Source organism: Achroia grisella, unplaced genomic scaffold, assembly GCF_030625045.1.
Source record: "Achroia grisella isolate CSIRO2021 unplaced genomic scaffold, CSIRO_AGI_Agris_v1 utg515, whole genome shotgun sequence".
NCBI classification, from domain to species: domain Eukaryota; kingdom Metazoa; phylum Arthropoda; class Insecta; order Lepidoptera; family Pyralidae; genus Achroia; species Achroia grisella.
This window is the reverse complement of record NW_026712908.1, coordinates 2947421-2969053: the sequence shown is the minus strand read 5'-3', so window position 1 is coordinate 2969053 and position 21633 is coordinate 2947421. Positions and strand designations below refer to the sequence as shown.

At 31.6% G+C, this 21633-nt stretch overlaps 1 protein-coding gene across 1 annotated transcript; it reads right to left on the bottom strand.

Annotated features, from left to right (window-relative positions):
• Window positions 1-1512: 1512 nt before the first annotated feature.
• LOC131846952 (methylcytosine dioxygenase TET-like) lies at window positions 1513-10328 on the bottom strand. The gene is made up of 3 exons (XM_059196369.1): window positions 9189-10328; window positions 2026-2166; window positions 1513-1527 (listed from the first exon to the last, which is right to left on the bottom strand). Exons 1-3 carry the CDS (start codon window positions 10326-10328, stop codon window positions 1513-1515), a joined length of 1296 nt encoding a protein of 431 aa, XP_059052352.1.
• Between the last annotated feature and the right edge of the window lie 11305 nt (window positions 10329-21633).

Genomic DNA, 21633 nt, shown 5'->3' with positions numbered 1-21633 from the left:
TTAGCTACAAAGTGACATGAAACATGTATTAAAAACGTTTAATTCATGATAAATTGGTGTAGCCCTTTTTATATACGAAATTGTATACTGCAAATCTTGTCAGTGTTTTGCGGAGAAAACTAAGAAATATTAATAATAGGTATGTTATTCTGTATATTAGATAATACAAAGATTAAGAACGATAAAATTGACAAAAACATTTATTAAATAATCGAAAAATCAAATAATTATTAATATTATGTTATTCTGTAGTTGTACATAAGTTACAAAGATTTAGAAACTCGGTTAAAAAAAGTGGCGAAGATATTGTATAAGTAATTGAATTACTATTCATAGACGAAACAAACATATAGTCGAATTGATAGTTTTCTCAATTTTAATATGATTATTTTTTTATCTTGTACTGATAACATATATATTTTTGTTATCCGTCGTTCTATGCCTAAGAGTCTTACGCCCAGCAGTGAAAGTTAACTAAATAGTTATTGAGTGAGTAAGTTTCCAACAATGTAGGTAAACTTAGACGATCACGACGTTTTGTAGAGTTTCAAAATGGCGGTAATGTATGCGATAGAATAAATTAATGCAAATGACACATACATAAAGCAAAACGTGGTATTTGCGTCATTCACAAATCGATTCGAGATTTTTTCAGCAACGCGCCCGATTTTTACCGTATGTATAAAATATTATTCGAATTGGATGAAACTGAAAGGTGATTTGCTATTCCCGCGTGGACATTATCATTATATATATAAAATTCTCGTGTCACAATGTTAGTTACCATACTCCTCCGCACGACCGATTTTTATGAAATTTTATATGCATATTCAGTACGTCTGAGAATCAGCTACTATCAATTTTTTGTTTAATATTTTTTTTATAATGTAGCATTCAAAAATACATACAACGCCAAATCACCCTTCCACCATCAACCGCTATTTTTTAATAGCGATTTTAATTTACATAGCATAACAATGTTTACGGGGTCAGCTAGTTATTACACAAATTAATAGATTTGGAAAAAACAATAGACAATTAAAATATAGTGACAAAAAAGCTATTTAAAAAAAATTGTAGAGAAGTGTTTAATGCCTAATTGAATTCAACTCTATTGATAATTCTCTCTACAGATTACGAAAATAGAAACAATAGTCCATTCCCACATTTATTATACTAACAGTTTGTAGAAGATATAAAATATTGTATAACTATTACGCTTAAATCACGCTTGTCACAATTGAATAACATTTGGTACATAGATCAACCATATTCTGTATTAAAATATGTTATATTTTTTATCTAATTTACGCAGCCGTCGAATAAAAGTTATAAGAAACAAAGAAAACAAATAAAGAATATACCAACAAAAAAAGTACTGTTGTGTTACTTATAATAAATCTTTAACAGGCAAAATAGATCTAGATTCAGATAATATTTATTGTAGTCCAGGAATATTTATATGACAACATATTTCTGAATCTAGCTTGGTATTTGATATTATGCTGAAAATTAGGTGCGTATATACTGGAATTTTGAATTTTATATTTAACATTAAATTGTTCTGCGATTTCCACACCGGGTTTCTTAATTCAACTATTTTTTAATGAATTATATACATTTTTTTTTATAAAATCAAACAAAGTGTTTGTATATTTTCATACATAAATTGTATTGTGGTAACATTGCTTGCCCATAAGGACAATTTCTTCAGAAATAATCTAACAATAGTACAGTACTATTTAATGCAAAAACAGACTTTACTGTGTTTTGTAAAAAATCGTTTTGGGTCAAATTTTTTTTTTTTGGAAATATGATGAAATTTAATAAATGGAATACTTTTAAAAAGTAACGAACACATATATATTATATTGATAAAAAAAATTAAAAGTGGAACACTGTTAAAAAGTAACGTACACGTATTTATTGTTGAGGGTACAAAATACAAATTTAAAAATGGAACACTGTTAAAAAAGAATCAATCACTTATATTTAGATGTCTAATATAAAAAATAAAAAACTTACCTTTTTCTCGGTCAATTTCTCGCATCTCCGCTGTTTACATATCTGATGCGACTTGTCGTTGCGACAGGGTGCACAGTCGCCGCAGTTATCCTTGCGTTGGCAGCCTATGCACTCTCCGCACCTCTTCCTCTTCTTTTTAGTCTGTGACGCGAAGAACTGGATTAAAGTTATTTTGTTAAACACATTACTACCTATTAATTTTCCAAAAAGAAAGTGCATTAAAAGATTTTCGAGTTACATATAAGATAATACTGTAAAATCCTATTTAACTCGTCTAGTTTTATTATTTACTTTATGTTACATTTTTTAGGTTTGAAAGGTAGGATAAATCGACAAAGATATTGCGTAAAATTATATTTCTATTAATGTTATAAATATACAACAACACATTAGTAGGAAATAAAATTCGACTCGACTTCGAAAAACCCCAACTATGAATCATAGCAGAATGTGACCGATACATGAGAGCTATCTACTACAAAAAGAATCATGTAAACTCATTATGGAGACAAAATAGCTTAACAGCCAAAAAAAATATCGTTGAATTCCGACCTCTTTTAGTAATCGATTGAAAATATGGTTATGATGAAACTTTATTTAGTTACATTAAATATTCAACGAAGGATACATAAAACAGACTTTATGAAAGCACTGCTGATAAGATAAAGATACGAGCTTTGTTTGTTTCGGAAAATAGAACGAATGATGAAATATACGTAATCGATATGAAATTACAAACAAGCTGCCGGTCACCTGATGGTAAATAGTTACCGTCGCCTAGACACATGAATATCACGTTATCACGTAACAGTCGTGGTATGGCATTTATCCCTATTATTTAATTTACTGTCATATATCATTCAATTCATACGGGGATCGAAATTACGACGACCTGAGTTGAGGTTCAGACTCCTCAGCCTAAAGTCGTAGCCGTCAGGAGGGATTGGGCCTTCAGCCGCTCCATAAGACCTTCCGCGGGTTTCGAGTGCCATCCGCACTCACCTCCTATTGTCCTGTGAAGCTGTAAAGGCCAGCTGAGGCCAGCAGCATCGGAGTAGTCCGAAAAAAATCTTTAAATCAAAGTACAGCTTACAAAGTAAGCTGCTTTGAAGCTGAAATTGAGATAATAGGTGTACTCACGCAGACTAAATCGCACAATCTACATCGGTAGATGTCTGATCTCGAAAGAAACTTTAGTAGTATTAGTAGTAAGGATATTTTATGGAGGGCTGATGATATAGTGGACTATATAGGAAATGACTGCTTAACTATGGTCAAAAATAGAGAAACAAAAATTTTTTTGTTATTTTTTTTGGAAATGAAAATACTTTTACTATAATACAATTTAGTAAGTCAAAGTAAATCATTCTTTTTTACATTTTAACTTAACGTTTTACAACATCATAATCTCACGATTATTTAAATTATATGGTTACATTAGTTATCTAAACATTAACAAAGCATATGAGATTACAATGTTACATTGTAACGAAAATACTAACAATGTGTGATATTGTTCTAACTTTGATACAAATCAGAAAATATATAATAGATGAAGGAGGCCTTCACCCAAAGAAGGGTCCATATCCACAAATAGCATAATTATAATTGTAGTATTAACAAGTAGATCATTAGAGAAATATACTAAACAATATTATATTTTTATTTGTAAAAACTAATGATGAATATGGAAATAAAAAGACTTTTATAATATTTTAAGTATGTTGTTCACAATAAAGACCTCCAATTATTATCCAGACAACAATTTGTTTTCTGCACTCATTATAATGGCCCGTCTCGGTCGTGCGCGGGCGCATTGTATTGTAGCGCTGGATGCATTCTACTTTCGACTCTTTAATTTAAACTTTATGCTCACGATGTCCTTGAACATTTATATATTAATACTAGCTGCTCTTGGTTTCACGCACGTGAAATTTATAGCCCATATATTATACTGATGTATAAACCATATTACTGTAAAGTTTCATCAAAATTCGTTAAGTAAATTTTGCTCGAAAAAGTAACAAATATCCATACCATCCATACTCACAAATTTCGCATTTATAATATTAATAATAAGTATATATATTGTACATATGTATTAATTTATACTAATATCTTACACAAGAAAGCAACAATATTATTTGTATGTTTCTAATGATAACTCAAAAGATACTTGACTTTGTTTATGTTTTAAGATTTGTTACTGTTTGAAAGGTTTATTATAAAGTGATTTAGGCTCTAATTATATTCTGTTAATATGTATAAAAAGAACAAACATACAGTCTATTTGTTTATTCTTTTTATACATAACGTCATATAGTTTCATAAATATGCGTTTAGAGTAAAGTGTAAATTTGAAATTACAAACAGACACTTCAATTTTATTTATATGAATAGATTAGAAATTGAAATATGTGTTAGTATCTACGAATAGATCCAGCACATTCTCTATATTATAATGAATGTAAATAATATTGAATTCTAATTAAAAAGGATACAATTATGTATGTATATATTTCAATACAACTTTTTTATTACAATTCTATTTAAATACATAATTGAACTGTTATATCGTATACATAACACGAATCCTAACGTACCCAGTGCCGCGTAAAAAAGGGTTTATTACATGCAAGCTTTTATATTTATGCATTATTTCATGGAATTCGAATTAGTTTCCGACTGCAAAAAGTGTAACAGCTGTGACGCAGCAAGAGAAGTGTTGTACCGCCATTTTCTGGTATAATTTCATTCGTGCATGGCTCGGTTATCTTCGGTTGCAATCGGAACCAACCGATTGTATTCCCGGCCAACAGCTGACGAAAATTTAAAAACAGAACATAAACCTTTTTTGTTTAGAAAAAAAGGATAGAAACATTTTTTTAACGTTGGACTTGTTTTTTTTTGTGTACGCTAGCCTATTGACTCTAATGAACATCGTATACGTTTAACATGAGCTGGTGTTAATGTTAGATATTTAATCTGCGTCTTTTAACTACTACGTATCGTGTTTGTAAATGAAACGTTTAACTAAAAGTATAATATTAAAATAGTTATATTATGTAGTTATTTATTGTATATTACATTAGTTTTTGTTCGATTTCTTACACTGTTATTTTTTTTAATTTCACAGTTCGCACCGCTTTAGATTCCTGTGTTTACGCCGTGGCGTGAAAAACTATTTATTAGACTTTTCTTTGTTTTTTTAAATGTATTGTTTTTTAATATAAAAAAATATTTATATTTTTTTATTTAATTTTAATTTAATTATGGTAAATGGGACGACTCAAGATATCCGTAGTTAAGACTGCACAGTAAAGAACCTCCTGACAATACAATATTATCAATTGTTATTAAATCATTATTGACGGCCTCGTTGATAAAGCGGTTTGCTAAAATTGTTTTGCTACCGATGGTCGCGGGTTTGATACCTCGCACGAAACAAACAGTTGTAATTATGAGTATGATTGTTTGTATTGGTGGTAGGTGTTTTCTATATATATTATGTACTTTTCAAAAGAGAGTATATTAATGTTTCTTAAAGGCCGGCAATGCGCACATGACACCACTGGTGTTTCAGGCATACATAGGCTACTGTAACCGTTTGTCATCAGATTGGCCGTAAGCTTGTTTGGTACCCTTGTAGTATAAAAAAAAATCTCTAAGCCTCGCAGATGTCGTTAATTACTACTACTGACTGTACAACTAATGAGAATGACATTATAACAGTTATTAAATAGAACACTTGATAACCTAGCTTTCTGTAAAGGTGTATTCCTAGCATCTGTACAGTTTATTCAATAAACATAATGAAGGAATGAATCAATTAGACTAAAAATAGTATTATCGTCGCATTTCCTGATAAGTAGATAATAATAATAAAAATCTTCATCAACATAATTTCTTTTATAGTTGTCATTGTTTGGTGATTTTCACCCGTAATGACAAATCTATTACCCCATCAAAGGAAAATATATAAAGAACAATAATACTAATCTCAGGACAATTCATACAACGTCTTCTAGACGCAAGTTAAGCTAGCTAAAGCTTTTGTTATGGGTGGTAGATAACTGATACAAAGACATGAATATTTTTTTTCGTAAATACATATACATTATATATGCACAGGGAATACCCAGACCGATACAAACATTCATACTCATGAATACAAATGTTTATGCCGTGCAAGGAATCGAACCCGCGACGAAGTAAGGTGGTGTGCTAAACCGCTTGACCACCGAGGCCGTCAATAAATCGATAATAATTATGTAAAAAAAATGTACAATAAAATGTAAAAAAAAACTCGTGATGAAGACTGGGCGATAGGGGTGGAGCAGATTGCCGTTGTCAGTGCCGTGGCCACAGAGACAATTTATATTTATGTTATTAATTCATATGTATTTTAGCCTATAAGGTATTTATAATATGGACCATTAGCAGCTTAAATAAATGAAATCATACATTTAGGTAAACATTTAAAAGTGGTAAACAGAGGCAAAGCTCGTAATAACTTTTTACAACCACCAAAATGTGGATGTCTAACATTTTAGTGCGGCTAAAATATTTGTCTACTGAACTATGTTTAATCCACTTTCCCTTGTTACATTGTTCTAGGAATTTCCATGGTTTTCCCAAACGCTGACTCATTCGTATGAGTAGCTAGTATTATTATGACCATTAATCAATGACAATCAGCATAGCTTAAACTTCAATGACTATTACGTAAGATGTAAAAGGAATGAATAATTACCGTTTTACCAAAGTAATTACCAAATAAAATACACGCCACCACCCTGATAGAAATCCAAGTATCCTACTAATATTATAAACGCAAAAGTTATTGAGTATGGATGGATGTTTGTTACTTTTTCACGCAAAAAATGCTGAACGGATTTTAATGAAACTTTACAGTAATATAGGTTATATATCAGAATAATATATAGGCTATGAGTTAAAGAAATATAATGTAAATTAGGCGAATTATAATAAGAAATGTGATGCAGACGAAGTTGCTCGGGGCAGCTAGTATTTCTATGATAGTTAAAAAGTACTCTGGGAATAATTTTATTTTACAATGATTTTCTCTGTGTAGTTAATGGATTAAGATGGTTCTTTTTGCAATTGATATATATGATTATTGATGATAGGTTTTCTTATGTCTGTGTATGTTTCCTCACTATGGACATCATGTTATCACGTGTATATCAATATCACTCATATTTTAATTCCAGAGGACTAAGATGTCATGCTTCTATATGTATGTGTACAAAACAAAAGCAAAGTTCAACTTGCTTTTCACATTAAATCCTTTTATAATTTATATAAAAGATACTTATAACTATAAAACTTATTAAACAGTTATTATATATTCAGGGTCGCAACAATTATTCCATATTGAAATAATTACTCCATTTTCCGTGCAGTAATATGCATTAAAAGCTATAAATAATCATCTATTTATTATTTAATTATCTTTGATGAGTTATAAGATCAGTCAATTGACTGAATTGGAGAATAATAATACAGTTTATAAAACTATAACGGTTTTTGTTAAAAATATAATGGAAGAAAATTATTATTTAATTAAATCGATTGGCAATTAATGAGGATTGATTATGAACCCTATGATTTCAGGAGTAAATAACTTTTTTATCTTGATTATTTTCTATTTAATTTCACTTGGGTATAGAAAGTTTGTTTAGTAATCTGAGTACTTACTACAATTATAACAATGACAGATCGTTTTAAGTTTCTCTAATACATATTCATTATTACTCATATTTAGGGATCTTTTATCAATAATCTATGAAATATTTTATATATGTAACTGCATGACACCAAAAACATAAACTTTAATTGTGATTGTAAACGACGCTGTACTGTTAAAAACTTAAAAGTTATTGAGATGTGAAATTACAGTTACATAACATATAACATATTTGAATATTACTTTACTTGACATGTCCTTGACTTGTGGCCTTAACTTTTGCTCTTTTATAACTAGCTGCTAAAGGTCTGTATCTAAACAATAGTAAAAATAACGTTGAACTACGATAATTAGAGAGGCGCGCATAGACACATCGCGAACAGCTTGCCAGCTGCCCGCAAAGGTGTTCGTTCGTGTTATTAGACTAGGAAACGTTGACATTTATTGTGCAAGAATGCTGTCCCAGTATGGACCTTTCCCGGTCTTAGATGGCTTTTTTATCACAACTCGCTTGCAATTATAAAGAATAGCATGATAAACGCCACAAATAAACAACTTGGCTGCGCAAAATAGAGTATTAAAGTTTAACCTTGTTTTTATAATTTAGTTTCAATACAATAACTGGAATAGAAAAGTAAAAAATAACACCGGTAAATTATATTTTAATACTGAAGAATATGTTCATTAATTAAATGGGAATAAACGATAATGTTGAAGACTTCAAAACTGCCGCCTAATTGCACTCGCTGTTAAATTTGAATGAAAGTCATAAAATTTTCTAAGCAGGACACGCGTAAATCGCCCGACTTTAATTTGTGTTTTAAACGAGAGAGGAAGTTAATTTATTGGTGGAGCAAGAGAATCGGCTAACTATTAAATTTATAGCCGCGAAGACAGAGAGTTCGGCCATTTCGAAACTCGGGAGCGGGAATAAAAACTGCTCCCCGAATAATAAAAGGTGGAATTACGGCGAAAGTTTCTCTTTTTCGGGATTTCTCGTATATCCACTTTCTACGGGCTGTAGTCGGATGAAATTCTGAGAATTCTCATATCTTTCGTCGAATATTCAGTCAGCTTTTCACGATTCCCCGGAGTCTTGTTTACGCAATTCGCCAATTCGCAGAAAGGGAGATTAGTTGTTGTGTCTGATTTTATTGTGTTGCTTTTGAACGTGCTCCATTATATCCTATTTTATTTCAAAGTTAATTTCATTTACGAAGTTATAGTACAACATTTAAATGGACACATCGGTGGACAAGAAAATCATTTACATGATTCATCGCTAGAAGTCGAGTCGAATTAGTAAAATGCAAAATATTTAGATGTTACTGAACATTTCGACAATAATTCAATTTGAAAATTTTAAATACGATACTGGCTTAAATTTTGTTTACTGTTCAATGATATCTAAATATTTTACCACAATTGTTTAGATAAAATAGAGAAATCTCACCTGTTTTTCACTGGATATGTCGTCGAGTTCCATGGGGCCGGTTGTCATGGGTGGTGCTCCGTGCATTGGCGATTTGAACCCTGCAGTTGATGATATCGCCGCTACTTGCCCACTACTTTCCGAACCTACTTCCATATTTGACCCATCTGACTCAGAACTATTTGCACGCATTTTCCGTCGTTCTTTCTTCCTAAAGTCGGATCTCGTCGGCGAAGACCCACTGCCGAAACCATTTTTCTTTTCATATCCATTATCTATTAACATTGGATTCTGGAAATTGCTATGATGTAGCCCATTAGGAGTATACTTATCTTGTAGAGCTTTAACATCAAACGGTTCATTTTTCAACACGTGCACAACGGTTGGACTTTGTATATTTTGTAATAAACTTCCGTTTTGATGAATAATTGTACCGTTTTGGTGTAAAATACCATTTTGCGTTGGAAAAGCGTTTATTGTAGCGATATTTGGCTGGTAGAGTTGTATATGTCTATCATCGATGTACGTCTGACCGGCTGGTGCTAGTTCCCTCGCTTGTAGTGGCGCGGGAACGATTGGATAAGTTCTAGCATTTACAGCGGTTAGAGTATGGAATGTGGTTGCGTTGACAGGTGATAAAGTTGTGAGTGTTGTTGACAAAGGCGTTACTTGAGCCAACGTTGTCAGATGGGCTGGTGACGCCGGCGTCGTTAGTTGCGTGAGTTGGGTTAACTGACTAGGACTCGCGCTGGGCGTCGGACTGGCTGTAACTGGTACTGGGGTTACGCTTGGCAAACCCGTTTCAGGGATCACAGTTGTTTCTGGAAATGTTTGGAATTGGCTTTGGAAGGACGGCAGCTTATTGGGTATCGGCTGCAATGTGACCGGTTGGTAGTCGAGTGACGCGGAGAATCCAGCTCTTAGGATAGCGTCTTTTGAGTTGACGGTTAGTGGCATCGACTCCCAAGGTCTATATTGTGGTTGGCTCGCTATAACGGAGACAGTGTCGCCTGTCCGCTCGTAGTACTCCCAGCCGGGATCGAGGAGGCGGCCATCGGCCGTGAGTATGCGTTGTTCGTTGTCTGCCATCTCGCCGAATGTAGAAAACGGCGGCAGGTGAGCGCTATCCGCGCCCGCCTCACTGCTGAGCGCTTCGCTCATGACGTTTTTCCGCGACGATGCCTCATCGCGGTCATCTCTTATTATCCTTATACAAAAATAAGCTCTACTAAGTCTATTGTTGTATTGAACACTCGGAACTGCACGGGAACTTATTAATTTGTACTATGATCTGGCTCCGATAATTTGTTATAGTCCTCGATACTCTATTATAGCACTTAATATATGATTATACGGCACACTGGTTTACACTACACTAATCACAATATCTTCGTTTACTCACTAAGAAATAAATAATGTAAAAAATCCTTTATAACAGGCAGTTAAACTTACACAAGTCTCACAAATTACAGGTTTATAAAAATCTTTGGCTGACTTTTTACAAAACTCTCGAGGAATTGTCTCGTTATCAATTTATATAACGATCGATAAAATATATTGTGCACTCGTTTAACGATATCTATTATTTTGGAACGTTTAAATACTGGTCGTTGATAGTTTTCTTAATCTTTTGCTTTCTTGAAGGCTTCTTTTTATTGTAAATACCGATCACTCAGACTTAAATTAATTTGTACTGTTTGGGAGTAGCGTATACTATTTAGTTTTAGCTTTATTATCGTTAAAAGGTTAAAAAAATAGTGCTTATATTTAGATTTTTGAAACAAAAGATATGACTGGAGGCTTTGGTTTGAGGATTTTGTGGCTTTTGGTTTCTTGTTTTCTTCTTCAGTTGCGATGACTTTTGTGAAGGTCTCAGTGGATGTTATCCGTATGGCCTGGACCAATCTGCAAAAGAAAAGTTTAATAAGTAAACGTATTATGGTGTGCTGCAAATCATCAATAGGAGATATCATCGCTTAGATTAATACTAAGAAATATTTATAACAAATATGGTTACAGACACAGTACTAGCTGTTACCAACGTTTTAGTCTGTTTTTTTGTGATAAAAGATAGCTATGTTCGTTCTTGCGATACAATCAATCTTAATATACAATTTCATTTTCAAATTTATAGTATTAGTATGGAAAACAATTAAAGATAACAAATATACTTTTAATTTCATTACTATATACGCAATGTTATATATGTATCTATAAACATACATTCTCTTAAGAATTCAATGTGTATTTATTTCCTTAAGCTGTAGTATAGTTTCTGTTAAGAAGAAAGGTGGAAGGGAAAGTGTAAGGAAATTGCAGAGTTATGGGTAAGCTTGGACATGTTTACGGCGGCGCGGGCGGCGCATGCGTGCGCCAGTGTTTTGAATCGAGCCGAATCGATGGCGCGAATAATCGACCATTACGAATTATTCACATTGTTTGTTATTGTTTGTATTCACATCGTTTTCTATATTCAAATTACAATTATAATGATAATCCTGAACAATTCAAACAGTGCCATCTAGTTCCAAGCAAAACAGAGCTTTCGTTACAGTAACTAAACAACTGATAGAAATACTTTTTTATTAAATACATAATATAATCAGATCAGTACAAACAATCATACTCGTAAAAAAAAATGTTTGCACCCTGCAAAGAATCGAACCCACGTGCTAAACCACCAGAATACAATATTGTACAAAAATACTTGCATTATTGCATATAAATTTCTCATTAGTAACGTGCAACAAAAATACAAACAAGTACCTAATATAAAAGTGAATTACACAAATCAAATCATGCAAAAAAGAAATATTTGTGTCACTTTATTTTAAAATATTTTTTTCTTCATATAAGATTTTCTAGTAAGTATATTTACTACATATTTATCAGTAGACTGATATACTTAAAAATACTAAACTTATTTCCTAAGTTATTATTATTATGTATATATAATTATTACAAAAATATTTCCTCTCTTTGCTCTCAAAACCTATATTTACTGTTAAAATGAAACGAACAGAGTTTCTGAAAATCATTGTGGTTTCAAAATACATTATCGCTTGATGCGACATCCAATGCCAGTCGAGTAGGCAATCGCAAATCGTTCGTGTCATTACAGGCAGTAGATAAAAAAATGCAGACGATAATCACGTTGTTCATAATGTTGTGACGTCACGGCCTATCTCGACCTGACCCGATTATCCCGTGCGTAGCCTGTCTAGTCGGTTGGTTGCTTAAACTTGCTTTTATGCTTCTGTAGATTGTGATAAAGTGCTTATACCCTTATTTGAATAAGATATTTATAGTATAAACGTAAAGGTATTGTAACATTAGGGTACAACCACAAATTTATAAAAGCAGGATTTGAATTTGGAGAAACCAGAATAATTTAAATTTTGTAGTAAAAATAGGTGAAATAAATTTCATGAAATTAAAATAATCATATTTTTTAATAAATTATTCTAAAAATATAATATATTTATTGTGTAATGTAGGTGCCAGTAGTTCTTTCAACTACCGTCACAAGATTATACAACGAAAGATCGCAACACACAACACTCGCAATATCCAAGGCAAAGTTGGTTTTCTATCCACCCGCTTAATTGAGTAACATAAGTGAGTTATACATTTTCTCACAGATTATTAGTATCTTAATCCTAATTTCCAATAATGAGATTTCCTTATATGCCGCGTATATCTTATCTTCTGGATACAATGAAACACTACAATGACAAGGAGATTCACTGCTAGGGATGAGGGAACGCTTTCAGTTTGTAATAAAACGAATTAAGCCAAAAAAATTACAAACTACATACTGTATAATGGTCAGAAAGAAAATGTTTTAAAATCTTATGGGAAACTGAAAAACTTGGCTTTTAAAAATTACACACGCATAAAAAAATATTATACTACTTGGTCTTTGTTAATACACCTGCGCGAAACCAGGAAGGGTATGCGACATGTTGTAGTTATATACGCAATATACAATACAATAACTTCTTCAACACAAATAGAGCACTGATGATTTATTAAACCCAAATTACATATAAACCAGCCAAATTTAAAAGTTCCAAGGTTTAATAGCTTTTCTAGAGTTCCGAGTACATTGTAACTTGGTAGCTAGCGGATCATACACGAGAGTAAACAAGCTCTATTATTAGAAAGGTACGCTAATAGTAAAGCTACGCTCTATTTCGGTTGTACTATTTTAAGGGTAACTATTTTTGAAATGTTTCAATTTGAAACTGTGTCTTTTCCCATTGATTGATATGCGATAAGACAGTCATTATTTATAGCTGTATTATATAATAAATATTCTATAGGTAAGTATTGTTTTGCGTCGTTTTATTTTTTAATAAGCACCTAACAATCTATAAAAATGTAATTTGTCATAAATTATATAATATTCTATTAATTCTTGATAATGTATCAACAGCTAAGAAATTATTATTTAAGCAAAACTTTGATAATCAGTTTACTGTCCATGTGTTTTATTTTTATTAGAAGAGACTCGTAAAAATAAAACTCTATGAAAGTACAAACTAAATCTTTAGCCGGAAGTTAAGATATAAATTAGGAATTACTAGGTTTTTTTAAGAACACAATGTATGATACTAGTCCAATGTAAATAGAATTTATCAAAAATGTAAAATAGCAACTGTGAAATTTTTACTTGATTTCTGAATATATGATATTTAGAGAAAACAATAGCAGATATACTAGACGTATATAATATGTAAAAAACATATAAGAATAATTAAATGAAAAATACTGATTACGGAACAGAGTATTCCGAGTTTATGTCTAAGTAAAGTAGATACAGCAATTGTTCGTTTTTTTATTATTAGATTACGTTTAAAGACAATCACTGTCTACTTAAATGGGGGAACAAAACGTCAAAGGAAGAAAAAATATTCTATATTTAAATATTATTCATGAATGAACCACGTGTTTCTAGAAATCTAAATACGATGCCATTATTGAATTGACAGTTTGTACCTGTCGTGTTCCAGTCACGTTTTTAACTATAATTATAAATGTTTTATTTATATCTAATCTGCTTATATCGTCTGCAGGACTCGTGACGTCAAGACAGCTTTATTAATAAATGCTTTGTAATATTTTCTTTATGTAATTGGTATGGCAAACACGTGATAGAAGTGAAATAGAAACATTGATGAAAAAATTTTACCTATCTATGATAGAACATTTTGTTAGTGTATTTGTTACTAAATAGATAAGAACTTTACTGACATTAGTTTAGAAAGAAAATATACTAACAAATGGGCTATTGATGTCATAATAAATATATTATCGTCATTATAAAATATATTGTAAAATGGAGTAAACTTAATAAACCTAACCTAAGCAATATATAATGTACAACTGAATATAAATATGCCTACTTTAATTATCGTTTACACAAGTCGACTTTTAAATTTTCTGCATCGATACCTCTGTCTATCTATCTATCTATTATAGCCGCAAAGCAGCCGTTGTAAGTACAGTGTGTTTCAGTTTAAGACAAAAAATTATACAACAAGAGGCATCACATTCTAGTCCTTCGGAATGGGAACGTATGAGTGGTATCGCGAATATCACATGATAAAGTGATGTAGTGCTGTTTATGTATATTGACGACAGTTGCCATTTAACATTCGATTCCTCGTACAGCACAAACATTTGTATTCATGAGTGTATCATTTTTTGTATCAGTCTAGGTGTTTTCTATGTATAATATATTTACAAAAAAATCTGTGTATTTGTATCAGTAATTTAGTACCCATAAGACAAGCTTTAGCTAGATTAATTTGGGTCTACATGGTGTGTGAATTGTCCTGAGACTATTCAGATATTATATTATTCGAATTACAAGAAGAAAATCTAAAATTTATGTTAAAGTAGATAGTTATTTTATATTCCAGTGATACAATATATGCTATACAAGCATACGGCCCATCTGATATTAAATGGTTACTGTAGTGTATATATAAATAAATACATGAAGAAAGATATAAAAAATCTTTATTCATATCATCTGAGATGCATGGGTTCATTTGGCAAGTTTAAGGTTGTATAGCATAGTCTTTATTGATATAGGTACACCGTCTGGCTCCACATCAAAAGCCGCCTTTTGTTTGGAGTACAAGCAGGGACTAAATTGCTACACACTTGTTTCGTGTTTTTCCTTTCCCCTTGAGTACTTGTGCAGATTTTCGGGAGGGAAACGTATAAGAATGATGAAGTCTCTCTTCAATTTATATATGTGATGGTTCTTATTAGAAAACTATTTGGTATTTAAGTATAATAACTTTGGAATAAACTATAGTGGTGTAAATATAAATTTATACTAATTAGTTACATCTGGCGCATATGCAATTGCGCAAATTTAAGGATGGTGTTACATATGAATGTGGATGGTTATAAGAGCAGAGAAAGGCCGAAAAAGAGATGGATGGACTGTGGGAAATATGATATGGTAAGAAAGTAAATAACGAGATGAATGGAAGAGAAAAACAACAATTGAGCAAATTTTACACTATTTCCAAGCAACTATAATATATATATAGGGAATATGTAATTGTATAAACTATTATTATTTATATTAAAGTTAAAATAAATAGTATTTACTGCTATTACACTGAATATCTTCATCAATACAAATTATTATTGTAAAAAAAAATTTTTTTGTCTCATGTAGTCTGTAATATTCCAAGTAGATTTTCCTGTATAGCTAGTATTATAAATACGGACAGGGACGAATATATGAGTAGGGACAGAGAGAACGTGGAGTTCTGATACATCGTCATAAAATAATAACTTGGAAGATATTTATTTTAAGCTTTCTGAATTATTAAAGTATTCAACTTTGTTCATACGATAATTATACTATTTTGCTAAATTGAGAAATTACGTTATTCTTTATAATAAAACATATATAAACTTCACATCTTACAATCACGGCGTAAAGCTCTTTGTAGCGTCGCACAAAGAACGCTGGTAAAAAAAAATTAAAAAGCTCCGGAACGCAACGCAACTTTGGTTCGTGTGAGTGTGGCCCTACTTAGCGCTTTGCGTGCATGCAATGCAAGGATTCGTCTGAGCTGTCTATGTGTTGGTGCAGTTGCAGCTGTGTGCGGGGAACGCGATAGTATCTGGGTCTCGGTTGTCAAGGGCAACCGTACAACCGCTGCAGCGAAAGCATTGCGCTTTCAGCTCTGCGCTGTAATTATACGGCTTATTTTTAGAATCGGATGTTGTCGCTTTTTTGTGCAGAGACGCGCTGCTGTGCGTTCTGTTTAGATGACGTTTGGAAATCCTTGAATTTTGTAAACTTGAATGAGTTTACTGAATTCAGTTAACTTTCATTATTTTATTAATTGGAATAGAAACCGAAATAATAGTAATATAAAGACTTAAACTTAATGAAATTCTAGTAAACTTAATATCGAATTGTATTCATTTTAATTTTATGACCGATATGGATTGAAAATTCAGTTAAAAAAAATAAAGAAAAAACTTTTCTTAAGCTTTTTAACAATAGTTGTTCAACTTTATATTTTTAAGATTATGTGTGTATGCAAAGGCAAAAAAATGTATGTGTGTATGTGTGTGGCATATAGTAAGTAGGTACGAATTTATTAAAGTAAATAAAAATATAGTTTTTAATACAAGTATATACTAGTATAAGATGAGAGGTTTGTTTTAGTTTTTTTTGTAATTGGAACAGCTATCAAGCTGATGATGCTGCTACACATCACGTTTTCATATGACTCCCGCGATACGATACCACTTTAGTGTTGCCATTACGGAGTACTAAGATGTCAAGTTTTTTATCCTGTAATCTTATAATGTCTAATATAACTCTTCAACAGAATACCTTACAAATCAAGCTGCTTGGAGCGTGAAATATTTTTTACAAAGTCTATTCTATCTGTTTGAAATAATACATACTTTGTAGTTAACTTTAAAAATCGTATAAAAATATTATACTATACTGGATAATTAGGTTATAGAATAAGTACTTACTTAACAATAAAATATGTATAGACAATCCATACAGATCCACCTAGTTCCAAGCTAAGCAAATCATTACGGGTACGTACTAGACAACTAATATAAATATTTATTGTAAAAAAATACATTATATACATAGAAAATATTGAGACCGATACAAACAATCATGCTCATGAATACAAATGTTTGTAGCCTGCGAGGAATCAAACCTGCGACCATCGGATTAAGGCTGTGTGCTATACCGCTAGGCCAGTGAGGCCGTCTATTAGTATATTCAGGTTTATTGCTGTTCGATTATCTTTTTACTAGCTACAAGTATCACATCCGGCGTCCGGGTACAATACCTGCCGGAAGCTTGTATCTTTGTGTTGGTGATCATGCTGATAACAATCACTGATAAGGTATCGATCGCAATACGTTCAGAAGCTTTGGAGCATGACTTAATTTTTTTTTTCATATCAACAATGATAATATTTAAGATACACATAATATTTAAGATATACATTATCTGCATATATCTGTTGCCGTACGACGAATCAAACCCGCGACCATCAGAAGTAAGGTGGTGTACTAACCCGCTAGACCACCGAGGCCGTTAAGTATATGTCTATTTATTTTTTACACAACTAAACTGAGCAGATCTTAATAAAATTTGGCTGTTATAAGGAGAACAAACATAGGCTAATTTTATGACAATAATAATAGGGGAAGAGGGGATGTCAGTTTGTGGAGACCAAATGGTGGGTAACAGCAAGTAGTGTTAAATAAGCATTGTTTTGCATGAACAGTAAATACTCACGTATTACTAGTTAATACTAAATTATGGGATATTCAAATAAAATATATCATGAGGAGGAGGAAAAAGTCAGTACAATTTATATTAAATAATATAAATTGTACTGACTTTTTCCAGTATTCACTCAAATGAGGCAAATCATCTCGATCAAATAAATTCCAGACATGGTCAATAAGTTTGTATAGTTAACATTAATAAATCATCTAAATTATTAAAACACCTTTTTCATCTAAATTTATTCTAGAGATTTATTTTTAGTGTTACTAGATATGTCAGCTCCATTAATCACATAAAAATAAAAACCTAAACTAAAATTCTATTTGTGATCGGTACGAATTACACAGACTGAAAATTTTCCCTAATTTGATGTCAATATAGCAACATTAAATACAATGTACTTTTATTATTAAACACTTCGTCTTAAATATTCAATGTAGTATGAAATATATAAATATAAATTATAGTTTAAATGAAGTTCGTTTACCAAAACTTTATTCCACGAGTCAATTTCAATTGAAGAATTCGTTAACGATAATAATGTTTTTAAAGAAAAATTTTAAATCCATAGCACTGACAATATTATCTGATTACACTAATAATGAGTGCGTAGCGATTTCTATGTTGATTATTGCATGCCTCTTACTTGTTATACTGTAATTATTTATATAAAAAACATCTATTAAAAAGAGCAACACACAAGTTACTTGCTCATTCTTCTTGTGATGTTCTTCATTCCGAATGAGTGGTAGAATCAAAATATGACTATTCAAAAGTGCTTGTAATGAGTTTATTTGAATAAAGATTATTTCTATTTCTTTGGCAAATCTAGTACCTAATGCAAGGTACTAGTACTAGTAGATAAACTCAGGAGGAACTTGTCTTTTAGAAATATGCTCAATAGCGGACTGTATGGCTGTAATATTTGCTTATACATTTTCAAATCCTTCATTTTTTAAAATACGATATGCACTTCCACCGATCGATCAGTTTCTTCGCTCATTGTAAACTTAACCCGTGAACTCAAAACAGATTATCTGTAGGTTTCTACGGATTATAATATTATCACTTCCGATTAAAGTTTATATTATGATAGTTAAACATCTACTATCATGACCATTCTCGAGCTAGCTAGATTTCAATGTATTTATTTGTATACGAATGAATACTGTATAAACTTGTATTTATCAAATAGTACACACAACGTTTCTCACAGTAGTACGTTCTAGATGACTATAATGTTCAATTTAATGATAACGTGCACAGGATACGTGCATCAGCGTGATTGCCGGTAAAGCTACTGATGCCGGTTCAATTCCATGGCTATTATTTCATACACTGTCGGCCAATTGTTATATTATGTCGGTTATTTGTATTTCTGTGAAATTGCAGGATTTATTTCTTTTTTGTTTTTCAATACATCGAATTTTATTTTTATTTTTTAAGGTTAACAAACAAGAACACATTGTCATAAGGCTTAAAGCTATTTTATTATATTTTTTTTTTATTAAATGTGTCACCTACTACGTTTTCCACTAATTAATATAATATAATGTTGCTTAAGGTGCATTATAAAATTTCAAATAAGAAACACTACATTTGAAATAAAAATTTTAAATTAAAAAATGTAAAGAAAAAGGGTAAATGCATTTAATGATATCTAAAAGAAGGAAAGTAATAGGTTTCATAATTATAAGTTTTGAATATCTCACACTTGAAATTAAGAAAAATTGGACGAACCTAATATCAATCTACATTAGAATGATAAGGCCTCGCAAGTATCCCGATATAGAGTTACGTCCCATCCCATTCAAGCACTCGAACCGAGTTGAATAGCGCCGCAGATGTGGCGTTTTTTACAACCATCTTTCCCACACTACCACTTTTTCTGATGCCTTAATACCTCGGCACAGATTACGTTACACTTTCTCGAAAGAGTTGCTAGACAATTTTATAACTTATACCTTTGTTATAAGACATCTCTGTGTGGAGTTTAAGAGCAAGTTTAATGTGGTCGATACAGTTTTGTAAAGATTTTTTTTGTGTACACGTCTGCCTGTGCTATCGGATGCGACATCGGAAATTGAATATTTTTTCTACTTGCACCTATGAGATAGAATTGTTTGAAGGAAGTCACATGTGTATGTAGCTGATTGTATGATTTACTATTGTTTCCTCTTTCAATTGTCCCTTTGCTTAACCATCAATTTCACAGCACTCGAGTGCATCATTTATTCATTGACTTTCATTTCTTGAAGTGGGCACTATATGTATCATAATTGAGTATTATACATAACATACGCCATATTGTAGAACTGTTCTGTATACCGTGGATTAATAATATTTGTTATTGACAATAAAACATTTTTATATTTAATCCTCAGATAACTTTGGTATTAGAGATGAAATCAATCGATCGATTTTTTTAAGATATATATAAGATTCGAATATGTCCAAAGTAATTCTAAGTAGGAGGTGCATTGAAAAGCGTGCATTCACCGGCGCGACTGCGTTGAACTCAAATAAAGTATTCCCCACAATTGGATTTCTAGCAAACTTTATTCTTCTACAGTGTAGGTATTTACTTGACATTGCTTTAAACTTTTACCTAGACGAAAGTAAGAGTTTACACATACAGCTATTGACGTTATGAAAACTGTAAGCGTCTTTCGAGTTTGCTTTGAAGCAATAAGAACCGGATTATCCCACACAGAAAGTATGAATCAACTTAAGATATTACTGCGGCAATAATGGGGATATTAGGGAGTACAGACGGATTAAACGTTTGATCTCCAGTTTTAGAATCTGGCTACATAGAAAATAAAACACAGATAAAAGTAGAATTGGATTTAAAAACTAATCTAACTTCTTGAATATCTGGTACCTGCTCATAATTCGCAAAAAGTTTCACAAGCCAATTTAAAATTCTCGAATCCTGTCAAGAGTAAATTTCTATAACCAAATGAATAAAAATTGATTATTTAATTTAGTTGTGGCAAACAAATATAGTAATAGAATATATTTAAATTGTTACAGTAAGAGGAAACATAACTGGTGTGTTCAACTAAAAAGGAAGCGTATGCTATTGCACAATCCGTAGCGGTGCTCTCGTTATGTACCAGCAGTTAGCTGGGATGAAATTGGCCAATTTGTTTATTTGTTTTCATTGGCCTCACTGAACTTGACTCCCCATTATCGCATTCACGGGAGGAAGGCGTATTATTTATTCGATTATTCCGTGGGACCGCGCCGGCTCATCTTCGTCATCAACTTGTCGAGTGTTGATGTCAAATATTTGATTTCTGTCGACTTAGGGAAATAGGATATTGTGATAATTCATTATTTGAAAGTATATCCATATTTTCGTATAATAGAAAAGTTTTAACCTAAATAAAGTAACATTTAAGCACTTTTTAATAGTCATTTTACAAAAAGAACGAGAAATAAACTTGCGTATTGCTCTTTTAAATAATGTAGTTGTAAATTTATAATATTATTAGCTTCAAATTTATGTTATATGTAATAGCAAATATAGTTTAAATTACACTCCAATTATGTAATTACACTGCACATAATATACACGGCAGATCAGTCAAAACTATATATGAATAATAATGCAGGTATCTACTAAGTATTTTCACCTACGAATAATTT

Bases quoted from the DNA above. Each gene is read 5' to 3' on its own strand.
- LOC131846952 (XM_059196369.1), bottom strand. From the start codon at position 10,328: ATGAGCGAAGCGCTCAGCAGTGAGGCGGGCGCGGATAGCGCTCACCTG. The intron at 2,167-9,188 runs GTGAGATTTCTC...TTCGCGTCACAG, and splicing joins ACATATCCAGTGAAAAACAG to ACTAAAAAGAAGAGGAAGAG.